Here is a 24,301-nt window from a genome sequence, read left to right as displayed (position 1 = left end):
GTTTCACTCGTTCACGGCACCGGCAACGGTCAAGATGTCTAATAATTACCTTTTCAAGACTACGATGTATCGTTGAATTTACGATCTCGGCGTACGATTCAGCTTGTAAGGGCGAAAGAGAACCTCGTCGACATCGATATTGATTCCTGTACAAAGATAAAGCTTTGGCGTAATTTCAATCAAAGTACGTATATATTTCAGCGTCCAAACTCTTACCTTGATTCTCTCTGCGAGGTATTCAAATACTCAAGACAATGAAATTCATTTTCTCACATTTTCTTATGCATTTATGCAAATTTGTGTCTGTCTAGACAGCCCGTAACGGTCGCTTCGCTTCATCCTCGAAGATTTCAATTGTTTCTGCGTCACTGGAGGTTGCGCGGGAGAGAGGATATGCGCCAACAGTTTTTGCGCAACCTCCATTGGCGTAACAGAAAGTGAAATGATAGATTTGCTAAACGTTTCTAACCTCGCAAGTACCAATTTTATAAAATTAATAATTTGTAAAATAATAGGAACGGATATCGGAGGACAAGGCCGTCCTCTTCGCGATTGCCAAATTTTTTTCCTCGTATTTTGCTGAACGTAACCTTTTGCCGCCAATGACCATGTAAGTGATGCCGACAATTGCGTCATGTATGTCAACGTTTCTGGGACGTGTTCTCCGGTGATTCCGAGTTCCTCCAAATACGCTGGAATACATGTATGCTTGCTTTTTCTTTCAACGCTTTATTTTGTACGTTTTTAATTTAATTGCTTGACGCGAGCTTCGTACGCTTTGCTGTAATATAAATGTGCATTATTGTAATTAATTATAAATGTGAAATAAACGCCAAAAAGTATGTTATTCATCGCTCGCGAACGGTCTCGACTAATTTTCTATTTATCTCGACTAAAAAAAGTAGAGGGGGAAGATGAGGCAATCGTTAACCTGTCTCTTGAACTCGGCAGCTCGGCACGTGATTTTAAATCCTACTCTTCGATAATCACCCGCATCTGGAAATTAATTACTCGTAAATAAGATAATGCTATCGTTTAACATAATTTTAAGGACGTTCCCCATTATTGTTTTATGTCGCGTATAATGTTTTTCAATCATTTGTGAATATTTCCGTGTGTACAAAATGTGATATGTTTTAGAGAGCTCGAGTGCTTCAACGGTATAAAATTACATCATGTCGAAGAAAATTATTTGCCTGTTCGACGTAGACGGCACGATCACCGAACCACAGCAGGTATTATATTTTGCATGCTACAAAATCGTACCTAAACGAGATTATACATCTTCTCAAATTACCTTTTTATCTATCTGTTGTAACAGATTTATTGTTATGTTTTATAGCCAATCACTCCTAGTGTTGAAAAGTTTCTTTATGAAACTGTAAAAAAGGAATTTGACATAGCTGTAGTTGGTGGGTCTATGTTATGGAAAATTCAAGAACAGCTTGGTGGTGAGCACATTTTTGAAAAGTACAAGTATGTCTTTGCAGAGAATGGCCTTGTCGCTTTTAAGCATGGTAATGCTCTACCATCGCAAGTAAGTAGGTAAAATAGTCACCGAGAACAACAAAGATAATATACTCGCTTTTATAACGCGCATTAAATTTTAGTCAATTCAGAATATGCTTGGAGAAGATTCCCTGCAGGACTTTATAAATTTTTCATTGCGATATATATCCGAGTTGAAACTGCCATTTAAGCGGGGAACATTCATTGAATTCCGAAAAGGTATCATAAACGTTTCACCAGTAGGACGGAATTGCACTAAGAAAGAACGTGAACAATTCAACGAATACGATAACGAGCATCATATTCGTGAAAAATTCATACAAGCTCTTAAAAAAGAATTTCCTGACTTGGGTTTGATTTACAGTATTGGTAAGTAACATGGCTTATAGAAATTATAGTGAATTTGCAAATTAACGCTAAAATTTTTTACGTATAAATTATGACAAGCAAGTTAAAAAAAATTTTATTTCCAAGGGGGACAAATCTCTTTCGATGTTTTTCCCATTGGTTGGGATAAAACATATTGCTTACGTCATATTCAGGGATATGATGAAATACACTTCTTCGGTGATAAAACAATCGAAGGCGGTAACGATTACGAGATTTACGAAAGTGATTTAACGATAGGACATCGTGTCACTGGCCCGAAAGATACCGTAAATCAATTAAATGTCCTTCTAACGCTTGTAAAAGAGAACAGAGAGAAAGAGCAGAGCAACGTTTCCATGCAATGCGTTTTATAGCTAAACCCTGAAAAGTATTTTTCTAGATCGAGGTAAATGTGCATTTTTAATTAATATTATATGGTACCGTGCAATAGATTAATTTTTATCAAAAATAATTTTTTAGTCAGATATATAGACATTCTTGACGATATATAGCATATAATTCTTATCTTTTAAATAGAATTATTTAGCACTTAAAAAATCTAGGCATAATTGTTTTTACACGCACTTATAAATATATTTGTACATATGCTAATTTTTTTCAATTATCTTATCATCACATAATACATAGAAATTATAAATATTAAATAAAAGAGATTATTGGCATGGTAAATAGTATTTTATCAATTTTTTTTCGCAAATGATTTCCACTCGCAAGTCTTACATGTGCATACAGAGTCACATACATATCATTGCACTTGCATATCCATATGTACACATATATTAAAACAATGTCCAATAATAACGGTGATAACATTAAAAAAAAAAAAAAAGTTATAGTATTTATTGGAAGACGGTGCAATGTGATGTAGAATTTTTTTTTCTTGTTAACAAGATATAAAGGCGCGCATTAGCATATGTAAATAGCAAACCTGCAAGGTCAAATTTGTAACAGCTGTCGCTGCAACTTGCTTAAAACGCAATGCTAAGCCTTTACCATTTTAAGTAACTTTCATTTTACAACTTAACTGAATTTTTTATTTTAATAAAATATTACAAATATATATTAAAATTAATATATACTATAGTAAACGTTAATATGTATATTTCTCAATATAAAATATATTCTGTTCGCGATATTTAAAGTAAAGTATTATGGCACCTGAATTTTATACTCCTTGGTAGACAGGTACACGCTTGGCTGCGAATGCAGCGAGTCCTTCAATTCTGTCCTTCGTTTCCACAATCTTACTATAGCACTGTTTCTCGATCTGCATACCGTCTTCCTGAGATACTTCCATACCTGTAGATATAGCTACTTTCGCCATTCTAAAATGACAAAATTAAAAAATTAATTTTGTAATTTAGTATTGCGCTGCGTCAGCTAACAAAAGTTGTTAGTAAAATATAACACTCGAAAAGGCACATCTTACTCACGCTCGATAAGCATGAGTAGATAAACATACGTGGTGTGATGTGTATTATGTAATCTGCAAGTGATTGTATTAACGATTGTGAGTAAGCATTATTGTGACGTTTAAATATCCGTGCTTATACAGATAATAATTACAGCGATTTAACGTGTTATACAAATTTTGATTTCGGTTTCATAATTATACTTTTTTTTTTTTTTTTTTCGACAACGTTGATAATTGTTAATTCTTTAAATTCTTATTTCTTAGATTTTACTTTATGTCTTTTATCTTTCTATTTAATATTATGCATTTATTTACAAAAATTAATATTAAATAATTATGTTTTTAGCGCTTTAACATCGGTAACTCACCTGACACCGATCGGACCGTTGGGTAGAATTTCTCTCGCGATTGAAAGAGCCATTTGGTAAGCCGCATCGCCGACCGTGTTCTGAGAAACCACTTCGTTCACGAGACCGATTTCCATCGCCTGCTCGCCGTTTAGAATTCGTGCGGTATAAATCAACTGTTTAGCCTTGGCTAAGCCGATTACCCTTGGAAGTCTCTGTGTCCCGCCGGCGCCCGGTATTATCGCCAGACTCGTTTCTATAAGGCCCATTTTGGCTTCGGCTGAAGCGACCCTGATATCGGTAGCCAGCGCGAGCTCCAATCCTCCGCCCAGCGCGAAGCCATCGATCGCCGATATTACCGGCGTCGGCAGCGCTTCCACCTTGGACATGAGATCTCTCAGAGTGGATACGAATCGATTCACTTCGGAATTATCCATTTTGTATCTTTCCCGTAGGTCTGCCCCGGCACAGAACACTTTCGGAATCAGGCTGCGTACTATCAGCACACGGAGCTTGCTGTTTTGCCTGATGGAGTCCAACGCCTCGTTAAACTGAGAGATCAGGATCTTCCCCAAGGAGTTGCGGGCGGCGGGCCTGTTCAGCCCTAGCACGGCGATACCGTTGTCCTTACCGTCCAAATAATTGACGATTATCTCTTTTCCCTCGTCCGTGGGACTTGGCATTGCGCTTGTGGTCAGCGTCCTAACGGCGCAAGCACATAAATGCTGGAAGGACCTGGTTGTTCTGACGGTCGTCACTAATGAAGCCATTTTGTGAAAAGGCCGTTTATTCGCAGCTGAATCTCTTTATAAAATGATAAATCTGGAAAAGCAAGGTCAGTATATTATTCTCGATTAAATACGTGTATCTTATCGAATTGAATTAGCTCGTTTTCTATCACTCCGCGGTGGCTATTTAAATGTACGCGGCGTCTCGCGGGATTCAACATAGCGTTTAAGCGGTATGATAATCTCTCGGGAGGACTTACTTGAATGCAGCCGACCGGTTTTCTCAGCCCTTCCACGGCGTTGTGGTAGATGCGAAAAAGTTTACGACGACGTTATCCTTGATCCTATTTCGGGATTAAGATGCGGCAGGAGGCTTGCGTCGCAGTCCGTTCGCGGAAGCGTGCTCTCTTTTTCTCTTTTTTTTTCTCTCTCTCTCTTTCTCTCTCTTTCTATCTTTCTTAGTTTCTTTTTTCTCCGCAGGTCGCGAGCGTTTAAATTAATTGCGAGCTGATCGCGCGGGAGTGCCTCTGTACTCGCGCGACTCCTTGGACTTTACAGGCCCTGGTCACAGCGGTATTGCAGCAACGGCGGCGACGGCGACGACGGCGACGGTGGTAGGGATGGATTGGAGAAAAGTGCGTAAGACCGAGCCGCGGCGCGGGGACGAGGGACGCGCGAATCTCTCCCGCGTCCGAGCACGACCGCGTCGAAGCTGCGACCACGACTGTTTGCTTATCCTCGCCTCTACGACGGCCGGCGCCAATGAAAGCAACACGCGGATCAATCGCGCATGCGTTCTCGGCGCGCTGCCCTACGAAAATGCCTCTTACAAGGTAAGTCTTACGCTTATATCGCTCTTCTTCCTGCTTTCGATTTGATAAACTGGACCGCGCTTTCGACAGACAGACCGGAAGCGAAAAGAAAATCAAAGCTCCGCCGCTTTATCTATGCCACTAGATTTAATTTAATCGTACGAAAGAAAACGTCGGCCTTTGAGCCGCGCGGAAGCTCTCGGGAGATCGGCAGGGAAGGCCGAGTGATTTCATCATTGCTTACTCAAGCGACCGTTGCACCGAATTCTGACTTAACCTTGCGACGTCGCGGCGTCATAGTTTCTCCCTTCGACATTCCCGAAGAGTAAAATCCACGGAAATCTCCTCGGCGATAGATTAATTACGTAACCGCCGGTGTCGAGGCCGCATTAGATTACAGCGAAACCGTAAACAAACTTCGTTATCAGTTAGGAATCGGATCATAAGGCGTGCATCGCAGCGAACACGCCGAGGGAAACGTTTGTATGCAAATGTGTGTTTAATTCCAGCAGCGAAGCCACCGTCGCGTCAAATCCTGGCCAGAGAAGGGAATCTTATCGTTGTAGATACTCTCTTTGCTTTTCCACGTCGCAGTATGATAGCGTCGCACAAAAGTAGAAAAAAGAAAGAAAAAAAAAAAGAGAAAGAAAGAAAGATTAGGATAGGTTGATTACTCGAGGCCGCGCTGAGAAAGAAACGCGCCTACTTTTAACACTTAAATAAAGATGACGTTGAAAAGTGTCGTGTCATCGTGACGCGAACGGAAGTGACATGCAGATTTTGCGCGAATTATAATATTTATATAAAAAACGTAGCGGCGCGACTTTCTTATGAAGAGGACTCGCGCGATGAAATTTCTCTCCTGCGACGAAAGTTGAGAAATCCTGCCGATGTTATGTATCGTTACGTTTGTCGATTTAAATTATTGACGCGATAAACACGTTTAATTTGAAGATTATTTAACTTTTAACCCGGTCTCGCTCGTACACAAAGCGCATATCTTATCTGAAACATATAACACATGCGTATTATGAAATGCAAACATATAAATTGTTTTTTTTATTCGTGTAAGTGTACATATAATTGGAATTTTACTAAGCTAGGTATTCTTTATTTTAAAATGCGCATTACTTTAATTAACGTACATTAAAATAGAATTAATATAAAATGCAACAGAATGACGAAATCTTTCTTTCTTTTTTTTTTTTTTAATTTATTTTATTTTATTTTATTTTATTTTTTAATTGCAAAGTAGAACGCGCAAAGATTAATGGAATATAAGACTGAACACATCGCTTTGTCGCGTATATATTTTATATTCTAATATTCTGGCAGATTATATACATTAATCTAAACAGATCAACTTAACGTATAATGGCTTGCATTTATGTGTTTCGACATTCGACCGCATTTCTAGAAGGAAATACATATATCAGACTTTCTGAAGACGAATTACGAACTACGTGACAAATAAATAAATAAATAATTAATAAATAAAATACGGCCGAGGTTTGGTCCAACGTTAAACTCTTATTATGTAGAATGTTTCTCATCTACATAAAATTTTTTTTTTTTTCTTATATCTTTGAAGTCAATCTTTTTTTTTTCTTTTTTTTTCTTTCTGTGATCTTAGAGTATATTAATTGAATATGTATTTCTTATTTCTTGTTATACTCTTTCGCTGCAACTTAGTTCGTTAGGAGCTTCTTATTTTGAATTATTAGCCGAGAAACTATCGGTGCCTCGACATTTCTCTCGAGGAAAATCGACTTCGAATTGATAGACCGATCTGTCGTCTAAAAAGATAACGCGGTTGCAAGTGGGACATCGCGTATACATTTTCCTGTTACTTTCTCTGCCTAGCTTATCGCGCGAATGGGGAAAAAAAAATTGGTTTATTAATATAAATCCAATTACGATTAATCTAGTCCATCGAAGTGGCCGCGCGACTTTTGCGACTTGGGCGCGACAAACCTCGTTAAACAATACCCCTCGCGTTGACCCTCAATCTCGAATTCTCACGGCTCGGCTCCCGTTACGATCGGCAATTACTAGAGGTTTCGGTTGGACCAAGATGCGGCAGGATTATGTAGTTTAAGCTGCGGGTGAAACAGGCGGTGGTCGAAGCATTGACCTGGTGGCCGAGGAAAGTTTCTGCGACACCAAATGCGCTATATGCGACGATCTCTTCCACACAAACTCTCGCGTTCTGTCGTGATCGTCCTGGCTTTCCACTCGAACCTGATTTAAAAAAGAAAAAAAAGAAAAAAAAAAAAAAGATAGAAACATTTGATTTAATATGCGAGCGCAAACATGTATTGAAATATATGCTAAATCGTTGCTGCCGCATACGTATTCATTACTCGTTTCAGTCTCTATGTTAACGTACCTGCTTTGGTTGCAAGACTCGAATAGAATGCAATGTCGCTGCGCCACCGTGCAATACTCGCAAGCTCAACTTGCCAGACATCTCGGCCGTGGTGGCGGTCGCGCTCCTCAGCTCCTTCTTCGCAGCCCTGCCGAACTCTTTCTCGACCTTCAGCACCAGTGGTCCCAAGCTGAACTTGGTCTTAATTGTCGTGTGATCGCTCATCATGTTCACCGATACATTACCCGTCCTATGCAGAGACGCCAATCCGTACAAGGTGGCTCTCGCTTTCGGTCTGCTCTTAGCCTTGGTCTGAAAAATTGCGTGAAAAATTAATTGAGTATTTTTTAATTTTTGTTCGTCACTTAAAAGGCTGCCTGTGTGCCAGCTTCAAACATCCAAGAACTTAGATTTAAATTCGTATAATAGAAAAAATTGTGGTCTCACTAATAATTGATTGATTACTTTGTTTTTGTTGGTGCTTTGATTTTTCGTCTTGTTCTTCGTTCGTTTGCGATTCTTATTGGTGTTCTTATTCTTGCTGGACGTACGTCTGGTGTTGGATCTCACGCTGCTTTCTGTGGAAGACTCTAATAAAACTGGTTGCTTTTCCGTCGCGTGGATCGGCGTTGCGACTGATTCAGTGGCCTGGGTGACTTTCTGTAATCATAAAGCAGGCGTGTTTCATTCGAGTTGACTTTTTGGAGTTTAACAAGTTTATTTCGCTTTTTAAATTAATTTGGAAATTAATAGTAATAAATTTACTTAATAGTATAAATTATTTGAATATTGGAAAAAAAGAAAATAATTGCAGGGCGTATCGTACCTCGACGTCATTTTCATTGTCATTTTTTTCAGCTATGGTGGAATCTTCGATCGGTCTCGAGGCGCTCTTTTTAGTACCGTTCTTTATGCCCTTCTTCTTGGTCTTATTCTTGTTCTTGCCCGTTTTGTAGCTCGATGTTGGATTCGTCAGTTTCACAGTCACCGGCTCGTAATTAGCGCGCAGAATGTTGTTGATCTTGCCGAGAATATTGTCGACAAAACGATTATATTTCGCCACGTAAATCGCTGGCACGTGGCCACTCGATTCGGAGTCCATGCCACCTAAATCATTGATAGAAATTGCGTCAATTTTGCAGTCTCTACTTTCCCGGATGTTCCTCACGCGAAAGCTCCACGTGGAAATATTTTCTTCAACATCGAAATAATATTCGCATTTTAAAGTAGTTTAAATGTTACTTTGAGATCGCGACAAAGCACCCTGTAATTTAAAACTAATTAATTATTATTTTAGACCCGCGGGTCTTTCCGATTGATTTATATTCGCGACGGCGAGCGATTGTTCGTCGATTTTTATAAACATCGCGTATTTTATTATCTAAAAAAACAGAGAAAAAAAAAAAAATGTATGTTACTGTCAGCGCTACCAAGCATCATCGTACGACGATCGTTTCTCCGAAAGCCATCAGTTTACAAGTCGTAAGTTTCCAAAGCCATCAAAATCTCACCGATTATTAACCCAGAGATAATGGATCTCTCTAACAATTTCCGACTCGAGATAAGCATCGAAGGGGGAGAGAGGGGGGGAGAAAGCGGCTTCGGGAATGCGCCCTGATTGCGTCCTTGAGACCACTTTTCGTGAGGTCATTTCGTCTCGTCCGGGTCGTTGACCAGGGTGGGACCGTGGCCGGTGCTGCCTTCCGCGACTCGTCGGACCGTCTCTGGATTTTAATGAAGGGAAACGCATTCCCCTTCCCGCCGAGTTACCTTGGAAGGAAGAAACGGCGGTCGCCGATCGAGGAGGAGCCTACTTAAAGCGACGACAATGTTAACGGTATATCGGAATCCTTCGGCGCGGCCAAACTGGTCCCCGATCTAGGCCACGACCTCCTTCTTCGCCACATAACTCACCTACAGACCCATCTAGCCACGCAGGTCCATCCGACTGGTGCCTACCTAAAAACTCTCCCCCGGTCGTTGCACCTCCCGCGGCACGTAAGCACGACTTTCTTTCGGACGTCACGACGCCGTGCCACGGATGAAAATCTTATGCCACGGACAATATCAAGGTCGTCTACTTCTGGCAGAAACGAATACGTCGAGTGCTCGCGAGATCTCGGGTGTGAACCTCGCTTTTAAAATATTAAAAAAAAAAAAAAAAAAAAAAAAAAAAAAAAAAAGAGTACGCGAGACGAGAAGGAATCTTCGTCTCGGTCTCATCCACGAGAAACAAACCAGATTCAGAATAAAAAAAGATTAAAGAGCGATCGTATATTAAACGACTAGCTTAGGCGTGCCACGTGAGGGATACCGAAGGACATCAGCTTCGTAACTTCGGCTGTGGGTCAGGGTCGCAGTTGGAGGAGACTCCTTCCGGTAACGTCGCTTACGTTCTCCGGGTCGGTGGCCTCGTTTCTTTTTCGACCGGCTACTCCCGGTGAAAGCCGGGAAAAAATTTCAACGCGGTCACACCTTTGTTGGATTTAACCCGGCACTCATGTAGAAAGTTAATTGAATGTGGCGCGTGACGGATAATTAAGAATCCCCGTTCATAAACTTCATAAACTGATGGCAGCGATACGTTCGATCGGCACCGCGGTCGAAACCCCCGCGGCGGCTTCGTTCCCTTCTTATTAAGCATCACCCGGACCGAATCGTTATCGTCAAGACCGAAACGCGCCGAGTAAAATATCCGTGGTATGTAGGTAAGCGCTCCGCGTCGCACTGAGAAAAGATGATCGAGGTAGAGCTGCTAAAAGCGCGGACAATATGTATAAAGAACAAATTACGTGAAAGCAAACTATCGATCTACGCAATCTACCAAAACTACACGTGTAACAAGAACGTAAAATAACTACGACAGTGCTTTAAACAAAAGTAGAGGGGTTGCAAAGTGTGCCGCCGAACCAAAATGTTTCTCTTTCGACTGGGTTATCTCAGCTACTTTTCTTATCAATCTACTTGTTAGTTACTAACTACTAAGTTTACTAATCTACTTGGAGATATCAGGGTGAGGGTGATTGAGGAGCGCGGACGAGAGAGGAATGGGAGAATGTCGTGCTACTGTCCAGGTACACGTTGTCGCAGTCGATTGTCCAAAACCGTCCACCAAACACGCGATTGTCTACTGGCAGATAAAAGAAAGAAAAAAAAAAAAAAAAGTACAGCTGAAGCGAGTATGGGCGGCTACGATCTCGTGAGAAACGAGCGACAAGAAAAGCAGGTGATATCGAACTGATACGAGATGTCAGGAAAAGAGAAATGTGCCGCTGTCTATCGAATGCGCTCAAACAGCCAGGCGGGTTCACGTCACGTCACGAAGAGACGGAGAACACGCCCTTCCCTTGGCCGGAGATCGAGATTGAGAATTTCATTCGAGAAAATCGGAATTTACCCACGCGATCGGCTTCAAGTTTTCCCCCTTTCGTGTTCCGCGATTACATCGAGAGTCGAAAAATTTCCGCGCGCCGAAAATTAGCTCAATCTCCAACCCCGAGCGAAAGAGAACCGCGACTCGAGATCCGTTCGACGGAAAGAAAGCAGAGAGAGATTTCATCCTCCTGGATCACGTGTAATTGCATCTGGACACAAAGACGTATCGACTGATTCAATGCGACTGGACAAAATGGTGTATGAAATAAATAAGCGGTACACACAACTTTGTAAAAATAATAAATTATTTGTATTTTGCAATCCAGAACGGACAATGTCTCTGTACAAGTCTTGGTCTAGAGTAGAGAAACATTGCGGAAGAAAAAAAAAAAAAAAGAAAAGACATATCTCTCGATTCGCGCGGAGCAATCGACACCGCCACCGACCGTGCTTAATCCGCCAGGTGATGAAACAACTTTAATAAATACGCGACGCAAAGTATAAAATCTATGTGAGATGAGATAAATTTTCCTTGTGGCTGGATATGTATTTACACTTGAAAATAATATCGATCGTAGGCGTTCGAGTCGCCTGCCGGATTAAGCACCTTATTGCTAATTCGACAGAACAGAAACAGGACGAGATCAGTTTCTCGTTCTGTTTTCTAACGTGGGCGATTTCGATGTCTCTTGATCCTGTAAACGAGACTACGTGATATCTCTAGATCTCGGTCTCTTTCTCTCTCATGTACGCGCCCCTTCCGTTCTCTTCCTTTCTATTTTTCTCTTTCTCTAATTTTTTTTTTTTTATATATCTTTTTATATTTTTTTTTTTATTTCTCATTCAGCTAAATGTAAAATGGATCACGAATGTTGGAAAAAAGAGGAAAATACGTGACGTGAAGTCACCAAGCCAAGGAATTTCAATGCTACTACTCCATGCAACACAAGGAGCTAAAAAAAAATATATAAAAAAATCTAGAAGATGTGTCTACAGTTTCTAAAAAAATCTGAAAGCCTACAAAATTAGCATGTGATATAAAAAAAAAAAAAAGAATAGAACCGTTTGAAACATCTGAGAGAAACCGAAGGATTACAAAGAGACCGGACGTGTCAGTCTGTGCGGTGCGACTTTAAATAGAGATATTGCCGTTAATAAATATAATAAATAACTAATGCTTGAAATAATTTAGAGCGAAGTGATTGTTCGATGCGCGATATTGCAGAAAATTAGAATTCTGTTGGCGCGGACTTTCGTCGAATAATTTATGAAAAAGATCTTTCTAATTCGATCGCCCGATCGAGAAACTATCAAGCGGACATAGCGCAAACAATTCACCTTCCCGTTCTTCTTTTCGTCGATAACTACTTAAAAAAGAATGCTATAAATATTCATATTAAAGATACGCTGATCGCGATCGGGCGTAGCCGCTCTAATAAATAATCTCGTGAGAACCGACCGTGAAAACGTTCGATGGAACCGATTCGGGCAGGCAGCCTGAACGGTGTGCAATGACTTCCATGAAACTTCCAAGAAACTTTCGTGCCAAAAGTCAAACGACTTCAGCGGCAAAGAGAGCGCGCGAAGTCGAAGGATCACGATGCATTTGTTACCGGCATTCTCGACAACTCGGTCTAAACGCTCTTCGACGCCAAGGCGGAAGAAGTAGAAGAAGAGGAGGAAGTTATAGTAGTAGAGGGTGAAGAAGAAGAAGAGGCCGACCGTGCGATCGATTTGCGCGACTTGCGAGTATGCTTGACGTTATGTTTCTTGGCCTTCTTGCCCTTGAACTCACGTGCGTGCCTAGCGTCGGCGATGTCGGCGATGTCTTCCACTTCGTCATCGTCGTCGTCGTCGTCGTCATCGTCGTCGTCGTCCTCGTCGTCGTCGTCGTCGTCGTCGTCGTCTGTGATGTCCAGGTCTACGTCGTCGTCGTCGTCGTCGTCATCGTCGTCGTCCTCGTCGCTGGACGGAGCAGCCGCGACGGCGCCGACCGGCGAAGCCGCTGCTCCGACGGCCTGGACTGATACCGGATTCGAGACGGACTCGGCACCTTCGAACGTCGTCTCGTGGATGTTCGACGCGGCCTGGGTCTCGGCGGCGTCGCCCTCCTCGTCCTCGTAGCTCCCGGCGTCGTCGTCGGACGCCTCGGCCGACGCGGCGTCTTCCGCGGCCTCCTCGGCGGCCGCTTGATTCAGATCGGCCGCCACGGCGAGCGGTACCTGGGGCGAATTAACGGGGGCGGCTGGTACCGCCGCGGGCGCGACTGGTACCGGCGCCGCGGCGGCTTCATCCTCGTCGTCGTCGTCGTCATCTTCCCCTGCGAAATTCACATCGGGAGAAAGTTAATATATTTTACTTGCAAGCGTTATTATTATTAAACCGAGCAAAGCGAACAGCTGAAGAGTTACGTAAGTAAGAGGGAACTCCGCTTAAACGTCAATTAGAAAATTACAGCCCGGCGGAACTGATTAACGTCTATTCTTTTATCGCAACTTTTAGCCGCGCCGAGAATCGCTGAGGAATACGACCGGGGGGCGAAGAGAACTTCGCTACAATTCAAATCGTTGCTAAATCGTACTTACCGAGTGCACGGAGTAATGAGTTTATTCTCTTTCGCAAGGTTTACGCATTCGTGATTTTAACGCATTCTGCATAAGAGACGGGAATCGAGAGAACTCGGATTATCTTTTGGTATTCAGGTCAATGCGAAGAAGTAGCGCGTAGAAATTTTTTTTCCGAACCGAGATCGCTGTCGATTTATGTTAATTTGGACGAGTCAAAGTACCCTGTACCGTTATAACGCACGAGCACATATAAGTGAGAAAGAGATTCTCAGGCAATACGAAGCGTCGCGTTTACATAACGGTGTGTGTCAGTTTGCGAGAGTTTCTATTGTCCACGGATATTCGACGGAAAAGAAACTGATCCAACGCGCGAATCGGAGGAAGAAAAAAAATCGATTCGCTGCTCAAGCTCTCGAGAAAGAAAAAAAGAAAACACACAAGTCATAGTTTGCAAACGATTCCATGGAAGAAAACGCAAATTAAACCGTTTATAAATTCACTCATTAGCAAGTAGTTGATTTCTTTTTGCATTCCAAAGAAATTTGCCAAATATGTGTTGAGGATTCGAGCTTCGGTTATTTCCCGGTTTTCGTATAGGAGACTTAATAGTTTATTCGATAAGAATTGCTGTTTGAATATTAGGTTTAGATACAACGGGATCTTGTTAAAATACATATTAATCAAGTAAAAAAAAAAAAAAAAATATTCTGCCGAATGGAAGATAATCATTTTTACAGATCGGTGATTTTCCGCTCTAAATGTTCATTCTGTATTCTCTTATCTTTCAATTAAGCATTTATTCATCGTTCTCTATTTTATTAAGCACGCTGTTTCTTTTTTTTTTCAGGGTGCACTACAGTAAATGGAATAAAAAAATGCAGGTGATCTCTTACCTCCGAGTATATCCTCGATGAAGCGCTCCAGGTAATCACTATCGTCGTCATCGTCGTCATCGTCATCGTCGTCGTCATCGTCGTCGTCGTCGTCGGTGATATCTAAATCGACGTCGTCGTCATCGTCGTCGTCGTCGTCGTCATCGTCAGCAGCGACTGGCGCCTCGGGCGATTGCCTTCCAGTTGCAAGGACATTTTGAGTCGACACCTTGCTGTCGGCGATCTTGGGCACCGGTGAGGCGAGTGCCCCTATCGCCAGACAGCACAGCAACGTCAGCACTGCCGCTAATCTCATGGCTCTGCGAAAATTAATCGAACGCATTAGAAACAAAATGGAAAAACAAGAGTGGAAACGATTGTCTTCTCAACTTTGACGACCGAGACCGAAACGGTGAACGCTACTCGGAAAATGGACCGAGATAGAAATGTACGTCGACCCGGCAAATTCTCTTGCCGACAGTTTTTTATTTAATTATTAATTTAGGACCTGGTTCCACCAGCGCGAATTAGTTTAATTTCGGGCTGACTTTTCAGAGTCGCAACTGCCAGTACGTAAAGAATTAAAGTTTGTTAACATATAATTCTGGCAACGGGTTTATGTTCGGCAGTGAGTGATTCTGAAAGTTAACCGGTTCATTAGATTACTAATTCGCGCTGGTGAAACCGGAGGTTTAAATAAATGCGAGAGATACTGATCGATTTGAAATGCTTTACTGTACAGGAGTTCGCGAACGAGAGGCCGACGATGAGGTGACATCGGCAGGAAGACGTCGGCACGTTGCCCGTTATGAGCGGCACGTGCGACTGTTAGAGACGCGATACGCGACTAACCCAGGCCTGGTACAAGTTAACCGTAAGGAATTGCATCTTTTTCCGCCCGCGGAGGAGACATTTTCCGTGTCGTGACCAGCGATCGATCGCGCAATAATGAACCAGACGGGTTACCTAGCATCTCCCGGCATTCTCAAGCGTATGGCTTTCAACTTTCGGAGCACGAGCACGCGAAACGTCTTGCGGGACGAGATTTACGAGCCGCATCGCAATAAACCGGATGTCTAGATTTGAGGGGAACAGCGTTACGGATAGAATAACAACGGTAGTCGATGACGTCTTCCGTACATCTTCCAGTCGTTTCACGGTCGAATCTACAAGTAAGAGAAAGATTGAAATAAAGATGAACGTGTAAATGAAGAAAACCAGAATGCCGTTTCGACAAAAAAAATCTACATTTACAAATGATGCTGGGGCGTATATCTTTTATGCAATTAATTTATCGTACAAAAAGTTGATATAGAAAACAATTAACATTAAGTTTTTTTTCTTTTTTTATTTTTTATTTGACGGAAACAAACTTTTTTTGTGAAAACTGAAAGATAATTGCTAGTAAAAGTATAATTAAAATTAAAAAAGAACCAGAAGTGACGAAAAGTTTCACTAATTAGAAATAAAGGAATAAAAGATTTATCAGAAAATTAAAATCGCGAATACGCGATTAATCGGTGTGAAAAATTTCCAGCACACATAAACAAGCCTTTAAAATAGCAATCGAATAAGTGTTCTGTTACCTTTTGCTTAATTAATTAAAAAAAAGAAAAAAGACATGTAAAAACAGCGTTACTAATAAAGCTGCCTCACGTTATAGCTTCGAACTCCGCGACTGCGCTGATACCCGGAAGTAACCCCGCGACGAGGTCGAAATTCAAGAAGAGAAGACTCAACCGAAGAGGCCAAGTTCACAGAGGATCCTCCAAACGCGAGGTACGTGCACACGAAATAATCGCCGAAAATTACCCCACTGTATTAGCGTCGCACACAGTATCACTTGGGCCTTCAGGAAGAGAAAAGAAAAAAAAGAATCGGCCCTTCGGCTAAATCAATCGGTCAGCGAACGGAAGGGAATAAGCGAACGAGTGACTTGGTCAAGGTCGTACGTGCAGATCCGGCCTCACCGGAAATCGTTTCCGGCTCAGTTCGGCGACTTCTGACGAAGGACGTCGCGGGCACTTTGTTCTCCACTTTCCTGGGTATCCGGTATCCCTCGGGGACTCACCTCTCTTCTGGTCTTTCGTCCTCTCTCTTTCTCTCTACTCTCCTTTTCTACGTCTTCTCGAGGAGTGGACGATCGACGATCGACGATGACACGCGTATACGTCCCGGTTCTTCCACTGATCGATCCACCGAGCGGCCCCGGTGAGAGTGTTAAAACAGACGATGCGGTCGCGACGCGACCCTTTTATACCGACCCGCACCTCCACCTCCTTTCATGCTCCTTCGTCGTCCTCCTTCTCGTCGTCGTCGTGCTCTTCCTGCGTTTATTCGCACCGTACCTACCTACCTACCCGCCTATCTATCTTGTTCTCCACGTGGCTCGGACCGAGTGTTTTCTCCCTTTCCGAGGCGTGCGTGAGCGCATTGTACATATTTTACATCCGTCAAGATTATAGAGCTTTTAAAGGATTTCCGGGTATCCAATCCGTAGATGATTAAAAAAGAGAAAGAGCAACGTTAAAAAAAAAAGAATAGAGGGTGGGGATAAGGGGAGAAGGAAGCAAATGTAGCAAGTACTTGTTTAAATTTTCTCCAAAGTATACGCTTCTCATAAACTCCCACTTTCTATAATAACTATTCTTATATTTAATATCTAGCCTGATGTAAGATCCTACATTTTATGACTGCAATCTTTTTCTCGTCGCGAGTAGAGTCTCACCGTATTTTTAATTGTTCTTTTGCATTAAAAGAAAAAGCTTTTATTACGTCAGACACGGTAAAGCTAACTCTCCAAGCAGCGTCCGCGTTATTTCAGCAAAACGAGAAAGCAAACTGCACGCGTAAAGATTTTCATATCCCCGTTCGGAATTCTCGAGATGCAAAAACTGTAATGTAAGGCTTTCTGATTTTGATGGTTGATCGGCACGCTTTAAAGTGAAATTCTATAACTTCCACGAAAACGTCACTGCGTGGCAAACATTTGAAATGATCTATCGCGAAGGAGATCTGAAATAAATCAGGCGCGCATTAAAAGATCATTGTCACTCTCGCTCCTTCTGGCGAGGAGATTTTAATACTTCGTTTGATGACGTTGCTTATTTGATGTGCTACTTTCGTGATAAATAATGCATCACCTAGGCGAACATCGCCGGGACGTTTCGGCCGGTCTCTAGGCGGCTAATTAACAGCAGTTGTCCCGCATGTGGATGATTGGTGCCTGGCCTAATGCGAACGATCGCAGATATAAAACGATTACGCTGATTAATTGTACAATCGTACTTTACAATATTATTTATCGAGAAGTACTTTCTTATTATATTCGACATCGAGCCAGCAATCTGCCGGCACGAGATGATTATCGCGATGACAAGTGACAAAAATAATAAGAACAAGTAACTTCAAGGAGTTTTATCGAAGACGTTTTAATTTAGTTTCTTTGAAAGAATTTCTTTGATTTGTTATATAATTTATTTGTACTTAATTTTTAATTTTTTTTTTTTTTTTTTTTTTTAGATAAATAATATTTTGTAATTAATAAGATAAACTTAACGTAAACTAATTGAATCTATCCGGTGATATGGAACAGAGAGCGAGAGTGTGGCTCGCTCTTCTCTTCTCTGATCAGTTTTGTAGCCGAAGGCTTGAAAGAGCATATTTTACATTTGACCTAAATAATACCATGTATCAATTCTTCCTCAAAGAGTAAGAATTAGAAAATGTTTCTCGCCTACATTTTTTAATTATTCCGAATGTGTCGTAAAAGAAATATTTCCGTATCATTTTTATTAACATTTCTATTAAATCCGGGAACTGGGAGCATATACGAAAGTGATATCGCTCTACCGTTGTGCCTTTGTTAAATAAATAATCGTCACGCTCGGTCATCGCCGAGAACTCGGTTCCGACCGGGTGCTAAATACTAAAACGAGAATCGCAGAAATGAAAACGTTCGCCTGGAGAACGAGGAGCGAAAGCAACGCGTTCGATCGTCATCGGGCCGGTCGATCGTCTAACTGTAAATACCGAGCAACTTCTTCCTGCGGATGGCATAGTGGTAGCTGCTGATGGATCGATCATACGGCCAGCATCCGCTCTATCTAATGCCCGAAGCGACGACGTTGGATTTTTACGCGACACATTCCTGTTTGTGGAACGCCGGACGATTTCACGCTTCGAAACTACACCCAATGATCATCGCGGAACCCACACGTATAATCTTTCTCGAAGTGCTCATTGTGTTACATTTCGTCTACCGATTTTGATTAAAAAAAAAATCCGACGAGCTGGACGAAGTCGAGCTCTCTTAGAATATGTAGGAAAAGATTTTCTTCTCTGGTCCTCACCGGTTCTTCGACGGCCTTTAATGCCGGATAACATCTCGTTTCTCTATGTCGTTATAAGCGATGAGAATCTATAAAAGTCGTAATAGAGCGCGATTGTATTCGAGTGACATAGATCTGCGAAATGAGCGATAATGACCGCGTCCGATCAACTCCCGATCAGATTAATCGTGATAATGCACATCGATTGCATCACAGATCAATTTCAAGATTCCGTTTATTGTAACTATTGTATCGCAATTGCTCGTAATTGTTCGTACTTTCCCAAGTTATCTACTTCTGACGCTTGAACCGGAGAAACGAAAATAACAAGTCATCAAAGCCGACAATGAGAACGAAATTCAATAGAGTATTTTAATTTTCAAAAATCCAGCGGTAATTCAATACTCGATTGAAAAATAAGCGCAATGGCTCAGAAAAAAAAAGGAAGAAAGAAAAAATAAGAGAAAGAATGAGATCTAATTTTTCATTGCGTTATCTAGACGTATTTGAAACTGATAAAATTCTTCGGCGCGTTGTAAATTTTTGTCAAGACGAAAGCGCATCTGAATTCATCTGGCACGGAATTTATCGCCGAAGAGATATTTCCTATATGATAGTGGGCGCGTATACAGCGGCGTTAAGATCCGGTGTGAATCGCTCGCTCGCGTGGATCATCGAGCTCTCGGGCTCGCCGACTCTCCATTCTGGCTGGAATATGGGATTTGGTGTCACAACGAGGCAGGGAAGTAGTCCGCGGCTACGTGAATTAGTAATCAGGATGTGTGTCTCGCTCAGAGTGGTGAACGCATTTTCGTATACGCCCGCCCCGCCGGGAGGGGGCGGGAGAACGAGGGAGTGAAACAGGTGCAGGAGCGAGAAGAGAGAAAGAGGGAAAGAAGGCGAAGGAAAAGATAGTAAAATAAAGAATGGCACGGTGGTACGATTCGCACATGCATTCTTCGCAGTGCGTTGTGCCGCGGGAACGCCATTCATTATTCATTGATTCACGCACGAGGACTGCAAACAGGAAGAATTCGCACGTTCGAAGCCGCTGTCCTCGAATTTCCTACTCGGAAATATCAATTCGGCATACCGATTTCGGTATTTAGCCCGATTGTGTAATATAACGTCGATTATTATATAATTTATCGTGCACTAATTGCTGTACATTTATTTGTATATATATATTTTTTTTTTTTGTTAAAAATTTGATCGTTTTAAAGTAAAAGCTCTTCCTGAAACATTCTATCTATTTCCAGAATGGAAGAGACGAGACAAACTGCTTTAATCTTAGCGTATAAATTTTTAATTACGATTTATGTATAATAAATACATATATTTCCTTCGTAGTCGAATAATTAATATTGCATTTGTTTTTAACAAATTTTATTGGAACAAGATCTGCAAACCATAAGACTTTTAAAATAAGTAAGTAATTTAAAATACATTCCTCCTAAAATGGTCAATTTTTTTTTCCCGACATAGCAGTTTGCTCGCACTTTTGTTGTACATAAAAGGCTAAGTAAGACCTATATTGCTATTCACATTATTTTATGGATTTATAAATTTGTTAAATTTTATTTTTTCATTATTTGTATGACATCTTCATCGTGCATCACATGCTGCAATCCTACTCTTTGAGGCGAATATTTCGTACTCGTGCCCTTAAAAAAAATAAAAAAACAATTTACATGACGCGTATATTTTTAATTTTAAAAATCAATATGAATATAGTTTATCGAGATATACATAGACGCATGGTTATGGCCATCTAATAACTTACCCATACAAGAGCGTATTTAAATTGCTGTGCGAGCGTACGGTGAATTGCGTGGCACACATGCTCCACCGTTACTCCTTTCCTCAATATTAAGCCGTCGTCAAAATCAGGCGGCTGTCCAGGCTTTTTTGTGTACACCCTTATCAAGGATAAATATTCCCATAATATTTCCAGCAAAAAGTCAAGATTTAACTTCATATTACAACTGTAAAAAATAAAAATGATTAACGGGAGACCAACGAAATATTTGTGCGAAAAATACGGATATTTTATAACGATTTTATATCTCACCTAACTACAACACTATTCGGTTGTCTAGCGATTCGATCGACTTCTTCTATTGATATTTGATCTATCTTATTATATACATAAAGGCAGGGCAAATATACTCTGTTTGCATTGATAACGTCAATTAATTCATCTGCGCTATAATCTTCGCGAAAGAGCACCTCGGCATTGAAGATTTTATACTCGTGCAGTATCATTTGAACTAATTTTTCATCTACTTTTGTTAAAGGACACGTTGAATTGAAGGCTAAACCACCACCTTTCTTTACTTTAAAATATATATTTGGCTTCTTCTTGTTGAGTCTTATTCCAACAGATTCCAACTCTTTCTCCAAGAGCTGCCGCTGGACGTCCTGTTTAGTTGCATCCAACATCATAAGTACCAAATCTGCTGTTCTGGCAACAGATATAACTTGTCTACCTCGTCCTTTTCCCTATAATTAATAAAAATATAATTAAATAAAATAAAAAAAAATTTTACAGAAGCTTTTCAGTCTGTCTGTTTACCTGTGCTGCTCCTTCAATTATACCAGGCAAGTCCAACAATTGTATATTAGCACCTTTGTAATCAATAACACCAGGGATGCATGTCAGAGTGGTGAATTCATAAGATGCAGCCTCTGACTCAGTTGCAGTTAGAGTACTGAGTAATGTCGATTTACCCACCGACGGAAAACCAATTAACGCGACTCTGGCGTCGCCGGATTTCAGGACGTCAAAACCTTCGCCTTTCTCGGATTTTTTCGACGGCTCTAAAAGCTGGGACCTGTACTTTGCAAGCTTTGCTTTTAACAAGCCCAGATGATACTCGGTCGCTGCAATCAAATTTCACGATTACAATCGCATGGTCGCATTTAAATCTCGCCTCGCTTCCTCGTCTTTTTTTTTTTTTTTTTTTTTTTTTTAATCGTTATAACCGCAATATTGTTAAGAATATGAACAAATAGGTTAAGAAGGATACATGAACCCAACGACGTCGAGGTCCGGCACTCACCTTTGTTCTTCTGCGTGCGCGCGATTTCCTTCTCGATTTCCGAGATCTTCTCTAATATTCCCATCGTGATGTTGAATCTTGACTCGTGAACAATATATTTATTACATCTATCGGAGGATCAACAGACAGTTTATTCAAGCGCGTGCTGCTGGGATGACAATTTGGTGTGGTGCTCTATAATGTGGTCCTCTTATGCTCTATAGTGTGGTGACAGCAGCGCCGATCATGCCGTATTCTCGGAGCAGCTTGGATTGAAGTTCCACCGAGTTTCACCAAAGTCCGCTAGAACCCGCCACCGACTTCACTTCCAAGTAGAAAGCCGACTCGTGCTCGTGGCTGTTCCTCACCTCCGCGTAAGAGAGGTTAAAGTTATCTCCGAGTCGCCCAATTTCCAGCGAGATGTACGAGGACTACAACGAGGTACTTATCTATTTTTTTTATCCTAATTTTGCAACATTAAATCAAGTTTTACATGCTTTTAATCTCGGCCCTCCGTTCGCGCTCTATTCTTTTTAATCTTACGTGCGTTTGTCGGTAGTACGACGCCTACGACGATTACGGAGCGCCGGATGTTCATGATCAGTATGAACGGCCAAGCTATCGGCAGGTGCCCGAAGTGGTGCGCAACTTTCTGGTATTCCTGCGCAACTGCATCAACGAGGGCATGATCTTCGAGATCCAGAATCTGTACGAGAACTCCTTCCCCAAGATCTCGGAGCAGCTGTTTGACAAATCGCCGTGGCCGGACGCGGCGACGATCGCCCACATCGTCGACAACGACGCCGTGTTCCTTACTCTCTACAAGGAGCTCTACTTCCGTCACATATACGCGCGCATGCAAGGCCCGACGTTAGAGCAGCGTCTTAATTCTTTTTACAACTACTGCGATCTTTTTAACTACATCTTGCATCCCGACACTCCCGTGCAGCTGGAGCTGCCCGACCAATGGCTCTGGGAGCTCATCGACGAGTTTGTCTACCAATTTCAATCGTTTGCCCAGTACCGCGCCAATCTGTCTAACAAGACGCCAGATGAGATTGAGAATTTGACCGCGCACAACAAAATCTGGGACGTTCTGTGCGTATTGAACGTCCTGCATTATCTGGTCGACAAGTCGAAGATAAAGAGCCAATTGGAAGTATATGCAAGCGGCGGTGATCCAGATTCAGTAGCTGGCGCTTTCGGCCGGCATTCTTTGTATAAAATGCTTGGCTATTTTTCGCTCGTCGGTTTACTGAGACTGCACTCTCTGCTAGGCGATTATTATCAAGCTATCAAGGTCTTAGAAAACGTGGAACTCTACAAGAAGAGCGCGTATTCCCATGTGCCTGGCTGCCAAATTTCAACGGCGTATTACGTGGGCTTTGCATACATGATGATGCGTCGTTATGCAGACGCAATTAGAACGTTTTCTGGTATCCTTTTATACATTCAACGCACAAAGCAGCTGTTCGCTACACGCAGTTATCAGAACGATCAAATTAACAAGCAGACCGAGCAGATGTATCATCTGCTTGCCATTTGCCTGGTTCTACATCCGCAGTGTATAGACGAAGGATTGCAGCAGGCTCTGCGGGACAAAAACTATCACGAGAAAATGTATAAAATGCAGTACGGCGATCTTACCGAATTCGAGAATTGCTTCGTATTTGCGTGCCCAAAATTCTTGTCTCTGACATCGCCAAATCCGGAAAATCCAAACGAGGACTACGTTCGCGAAGCAATCAAACATCAAACTCAAGTATTCATGGACGAAGTGGTGCAGCAAAAGATGTTACCAACTATTCGCTCGTACCTGAAACTTTACACGACATTGCCATTAAGTAAATTAGCGACGTTTATGGGAAACAATACTAGATCCGATATCGAAGGCTGGGATCTCGATAAGGAGGTTAATTCATTGACGATTCATTTATTATGCTTCAAACATAAAATGAAAAATATCGTTTGGACGAAAGGTACATCGGGATTAGACGGAAAATTCCAATCTGGTTCTGAGGTAATTATTATTTATATTAATTATAATATTACATTGCTCTATGTCTCAAAAAATGTTACTTGTGCAATTAATTCAGATATTTTTTCTAAGAAAAAAATTTTCTTCACACAAGTCACATTTTCTTTAATAATAATTAATTGTTTATTAATTGTTTCTTTTTTTTTTTCCAGTTGGATTTCTATATCGATCATGATATGATTCACATCGCTGACACGAAAGTAGCGCATCGTTATGGAGATTTCTTTATTCGTAAAATATTAAAATTCGAAGAATTAAATCGCAAGCTGCATCATATAAAGATTTAACTGTATATTATACAATTATTACTCAACATTTTGACAGTACGTTTGTCAAAGAAAAAAAAAGAAAAAATGGAAATAAAAATTTTTCAGAAATTAATTTGTTATTTCTTTATCAAAATCACATTCGTATTGCTTTTAATAATTTAATTTTTATATCAGACTAGACATTACAAAATGCTAAGTGAATAAAACAAGAAAATCAGCTGAGCTGTAAGAAAACAGTCT

At 41.3% G+C, this 24,301-nt stretch overlaps 5 protein-coding genes across 10 annotated transcripts; 2 read left to right on the top strand and 3 right to left on the bottom strand.

Annotated features, from left to right (window-relative positions):
* Positions 1–32: 32 nt before the first annotated feature.
* Pmm2 (phosphomannomutase) lies at positions 33–20,075 on the top strand. Of its 6 annotated transcripts, none has more exons than XM_070670783.1 (10): positions 33–184; positions 516–610; positions 1,141–1,235; positions 1,343–1,537; positions 1,611–1,878; positions 1,984–4,495; positions 4,869–5,221; positions 14,358–14,830; positions 15,125–15,554; positions 16,046–20,075. In XM_070670783.1, exons 3-6 carry the CDS (start codon positions 1,176–1,178, stop codon positions 2,250–2,252), a joined length of 792 nt encoding a protein of 263 aa, XP_070526884.1. In that variant the 5' UTR covers positions 33–184; positions 516–610; positions 1,141–1,175; the 3' UTR covers positions 2,253–4,495; positions 4,869–5,221; positions 14,358–14,830; positions 15,125–15,554; positions 16,046–20,075. The 6 variants fall into 6 exon arrangements, with proteins under 6 accessions (XP_070526884.1, XP_070526880.1, XP_070526882.1 ...); XM_070670779.1 differs by having other exon boundaries at positions 516–1,013; XM_070670781.1 differs by having other exon boundaries at positions 312–610.
* On the bottom strand, positions 2,317–4,430 carry LOC139110756 (methylglutaconyl-CoA hydratase, mitochondrial). The gene is made up of 2 exons (XM_070670774.1): positions 3,682–4,430; positions 2,317–3,224 (listed from the first exon to the last, which is right to left on the bottom strand). The coding sequence occupies exons 1-2, from the start codon at positions 4,428–4,430 to the stop codon at positions 3,065–3,067; spliced, it is 909 nt and encodes a 302-aa protein (XP_070526875.1). The 3' UTR covers positions 2,317–3,064.
* LOC139110765 (uncharacterized) lies at positions 6,248–14,725 on the bottom strand. The gene is made up of 6 exons (XM_070670794.1): positions 14,404–14,725; positions 12,739–13,263; positions 8,395–8,675; positions 8,034–8,228; positions 7,590–7,880; positions 6,248–7,441 (listed from the first exon to the last, which is right to left on the bottom strand). The coding sequence occupies exons 1-6, from the start codon at positions 14,723–14,725 to the stop codon at positions 7,295–7,297; spliced, it is 1,761 nt and encodes a 586-aa protein (XP_070526895.1). The 3' UTR covers positions 6,248–7,294.
* Positions 16,046–24,173, top strand: Eif3l (eukaryotic translation initiation factor 3 subunit L). Its single transcript, XM_070670755.1, has 4 exons — positions 16,046–16,161; positions 21,979–22,195; positions 22,314–23,774; positions 23,945–24,173. The coding sequence occupies exons 2-4, from the start codon at positions 22,175–22,177 to the stop codon at positions 24,077–24,079; spliced, it is 1,617 nt and encodes a 538-aa protein (XP_070526856.1). The 5' UTR covers positions 16,046–16,161; positions 21,979–22,174; the 3' UTR covers positions 24,080–24,173.
* On the bottom strand, positions 20,083–21,979 carry LOC139110755 (developmentally-regulated GTP-binding protein 2). Its single transcript, XM_070670773.1, has 5 exons — positions 21,776–21,979; positions 21,289–21,596; positions 20,785–21,215; positions 20,497–20,698; positions 20,083–20,377 (listed from the first exon to the last, which is right to left on the bottom strand). Exons 1-5 carry the CDS (start codon positions 21,837–21,839, stop codon positions 20,291–20,293), a joined length of 1,092 nt encoding a protein of 363 aa, XP_070526874.1. The 5' UTR covers positions 21,840–21,979; the 3' UTR covers positions 20,083–20,290.
* Positions 24,174–24,301: the final 128 nt, after the last annotated feature.

The sequence above is a fragment of the Cardiocondyla obscurior genome, linkage group LG21 (assembly GCF_019399895.1).
Source record: "Cardiocondyla obscurior isolate alpha-2009 linkage group LG21, Cobs3.1, whole genome shotgun sequence".
NCBI lineage: Eukaryota > Metazoa > Arthropoda > Insecta > Hymenoptera > Formicidae > Cardiocondyla > Cardiocondyla obscurior.
The sequence above is the reverse complement of the archived record's forward strand: the minus strand, read 5'-3'. Positions and strand labels throughout refer to the sequence as shown.

Excerpts from the sequence above, each read along its gene's own strand:
- Pmm2 (XM_070670784.1), top strand. The coding sequence starts at position 1,176 with ATGTCGAAGAAAATTATTTGCCTGTTCGACGTAGACGGCACGATCACC. Across the intron at positions 1,236-1,342 it reads CGATCACCGAACCACAGCAG|CCAATCACTCCTAGTGTTGA; the intron begins GTATTATATTTT and ends TATGTTTTATAG. Across the intron at positions 1,538-1,610 it reads GTAATGCTCTACCATCGCAA|TCAATTCAGAATATGCTTGG; the intron begins GTAAGTAGGTAA and ends ATTAAATTTTAG.
- Eif3l (XM_070670755.1), top strand. The coding sequence starts at position 22,175 with ATGTACGAGGACTACAACGAG. Across the intron at positions 22,196-22,313 it reads TGTACGAGGACTACAACGAG|TACGACGCCTACGACGATTA; the intron begins GTACTTATCTAT and ends GTTTGTCGGTAG. Across the intron at positions 23,775-23,944 it reads AATTCCAATCTGGTTCTGAG|TTGGATTTCTATATCGATCA; the intron begins GTAATTATTATT and ends TTTTTTTTCCAG.
- LOC139110765 (XM_070670794.1), bottom strand. The coding sequence starts at position 14,725 with ATGCGTTCGATTAATTTTCGCAGAGCCATGAGATTAGCGGCAGTGCTG. Across the intron at positions 13,264-14,403 it reads CATCGAGGATATACTCGGAG|GGGAAGATGACGACGACGAC; the intron begins GTAAGAGATCAC and ends TGAATTTCGCAG. Across the intron at positions 7,442-7,589 it reads GAGTCTTGCAACCAAAGCAG|GTTCGAGTGGAAAGCCAGGA; the intron begins GTACGTTAACAT and ends TTTTTAAATCAG.
- LOC139110756 (XM_070670774.1), bottom strand. The coding sequence starts at position 4,430 with ATGGCTTCATTAGTGACGACCGTCAGAACAACCAGGTCCTTCCAGCAT. Across the intron at positions 3,225-3,681 it reads AACGGTCCGATCGGTGTCAG|AATGGCGAAAGTAGCTATAT; the intron begins GTGAGTTACCGA and ends TTGTCATTTTAG.
- LOC139110755 (XM_070670773.1), bottom strand. The coding sequence starts at position 21,839 with ATGGGAATATTAGAGAAGATCTCGGAAATCGAGAAGGAAATCGCGCGC. Across the intron at positions 21,216-21,288 it reads TAATTGAAGGAGCAGCACAG|GGAAAAGGACGAGGTAGACA; the intron begins GTAAACAGACAG and ends TATTAATTATAG. Across the intron at positions 20,699-20,784 it reads CCGAATAGTGTTGTAGTTAG|TTGTAATATGAAGTTAAATC; the intron begins GTGAGATATAAA and ends TATTTTTTACAG.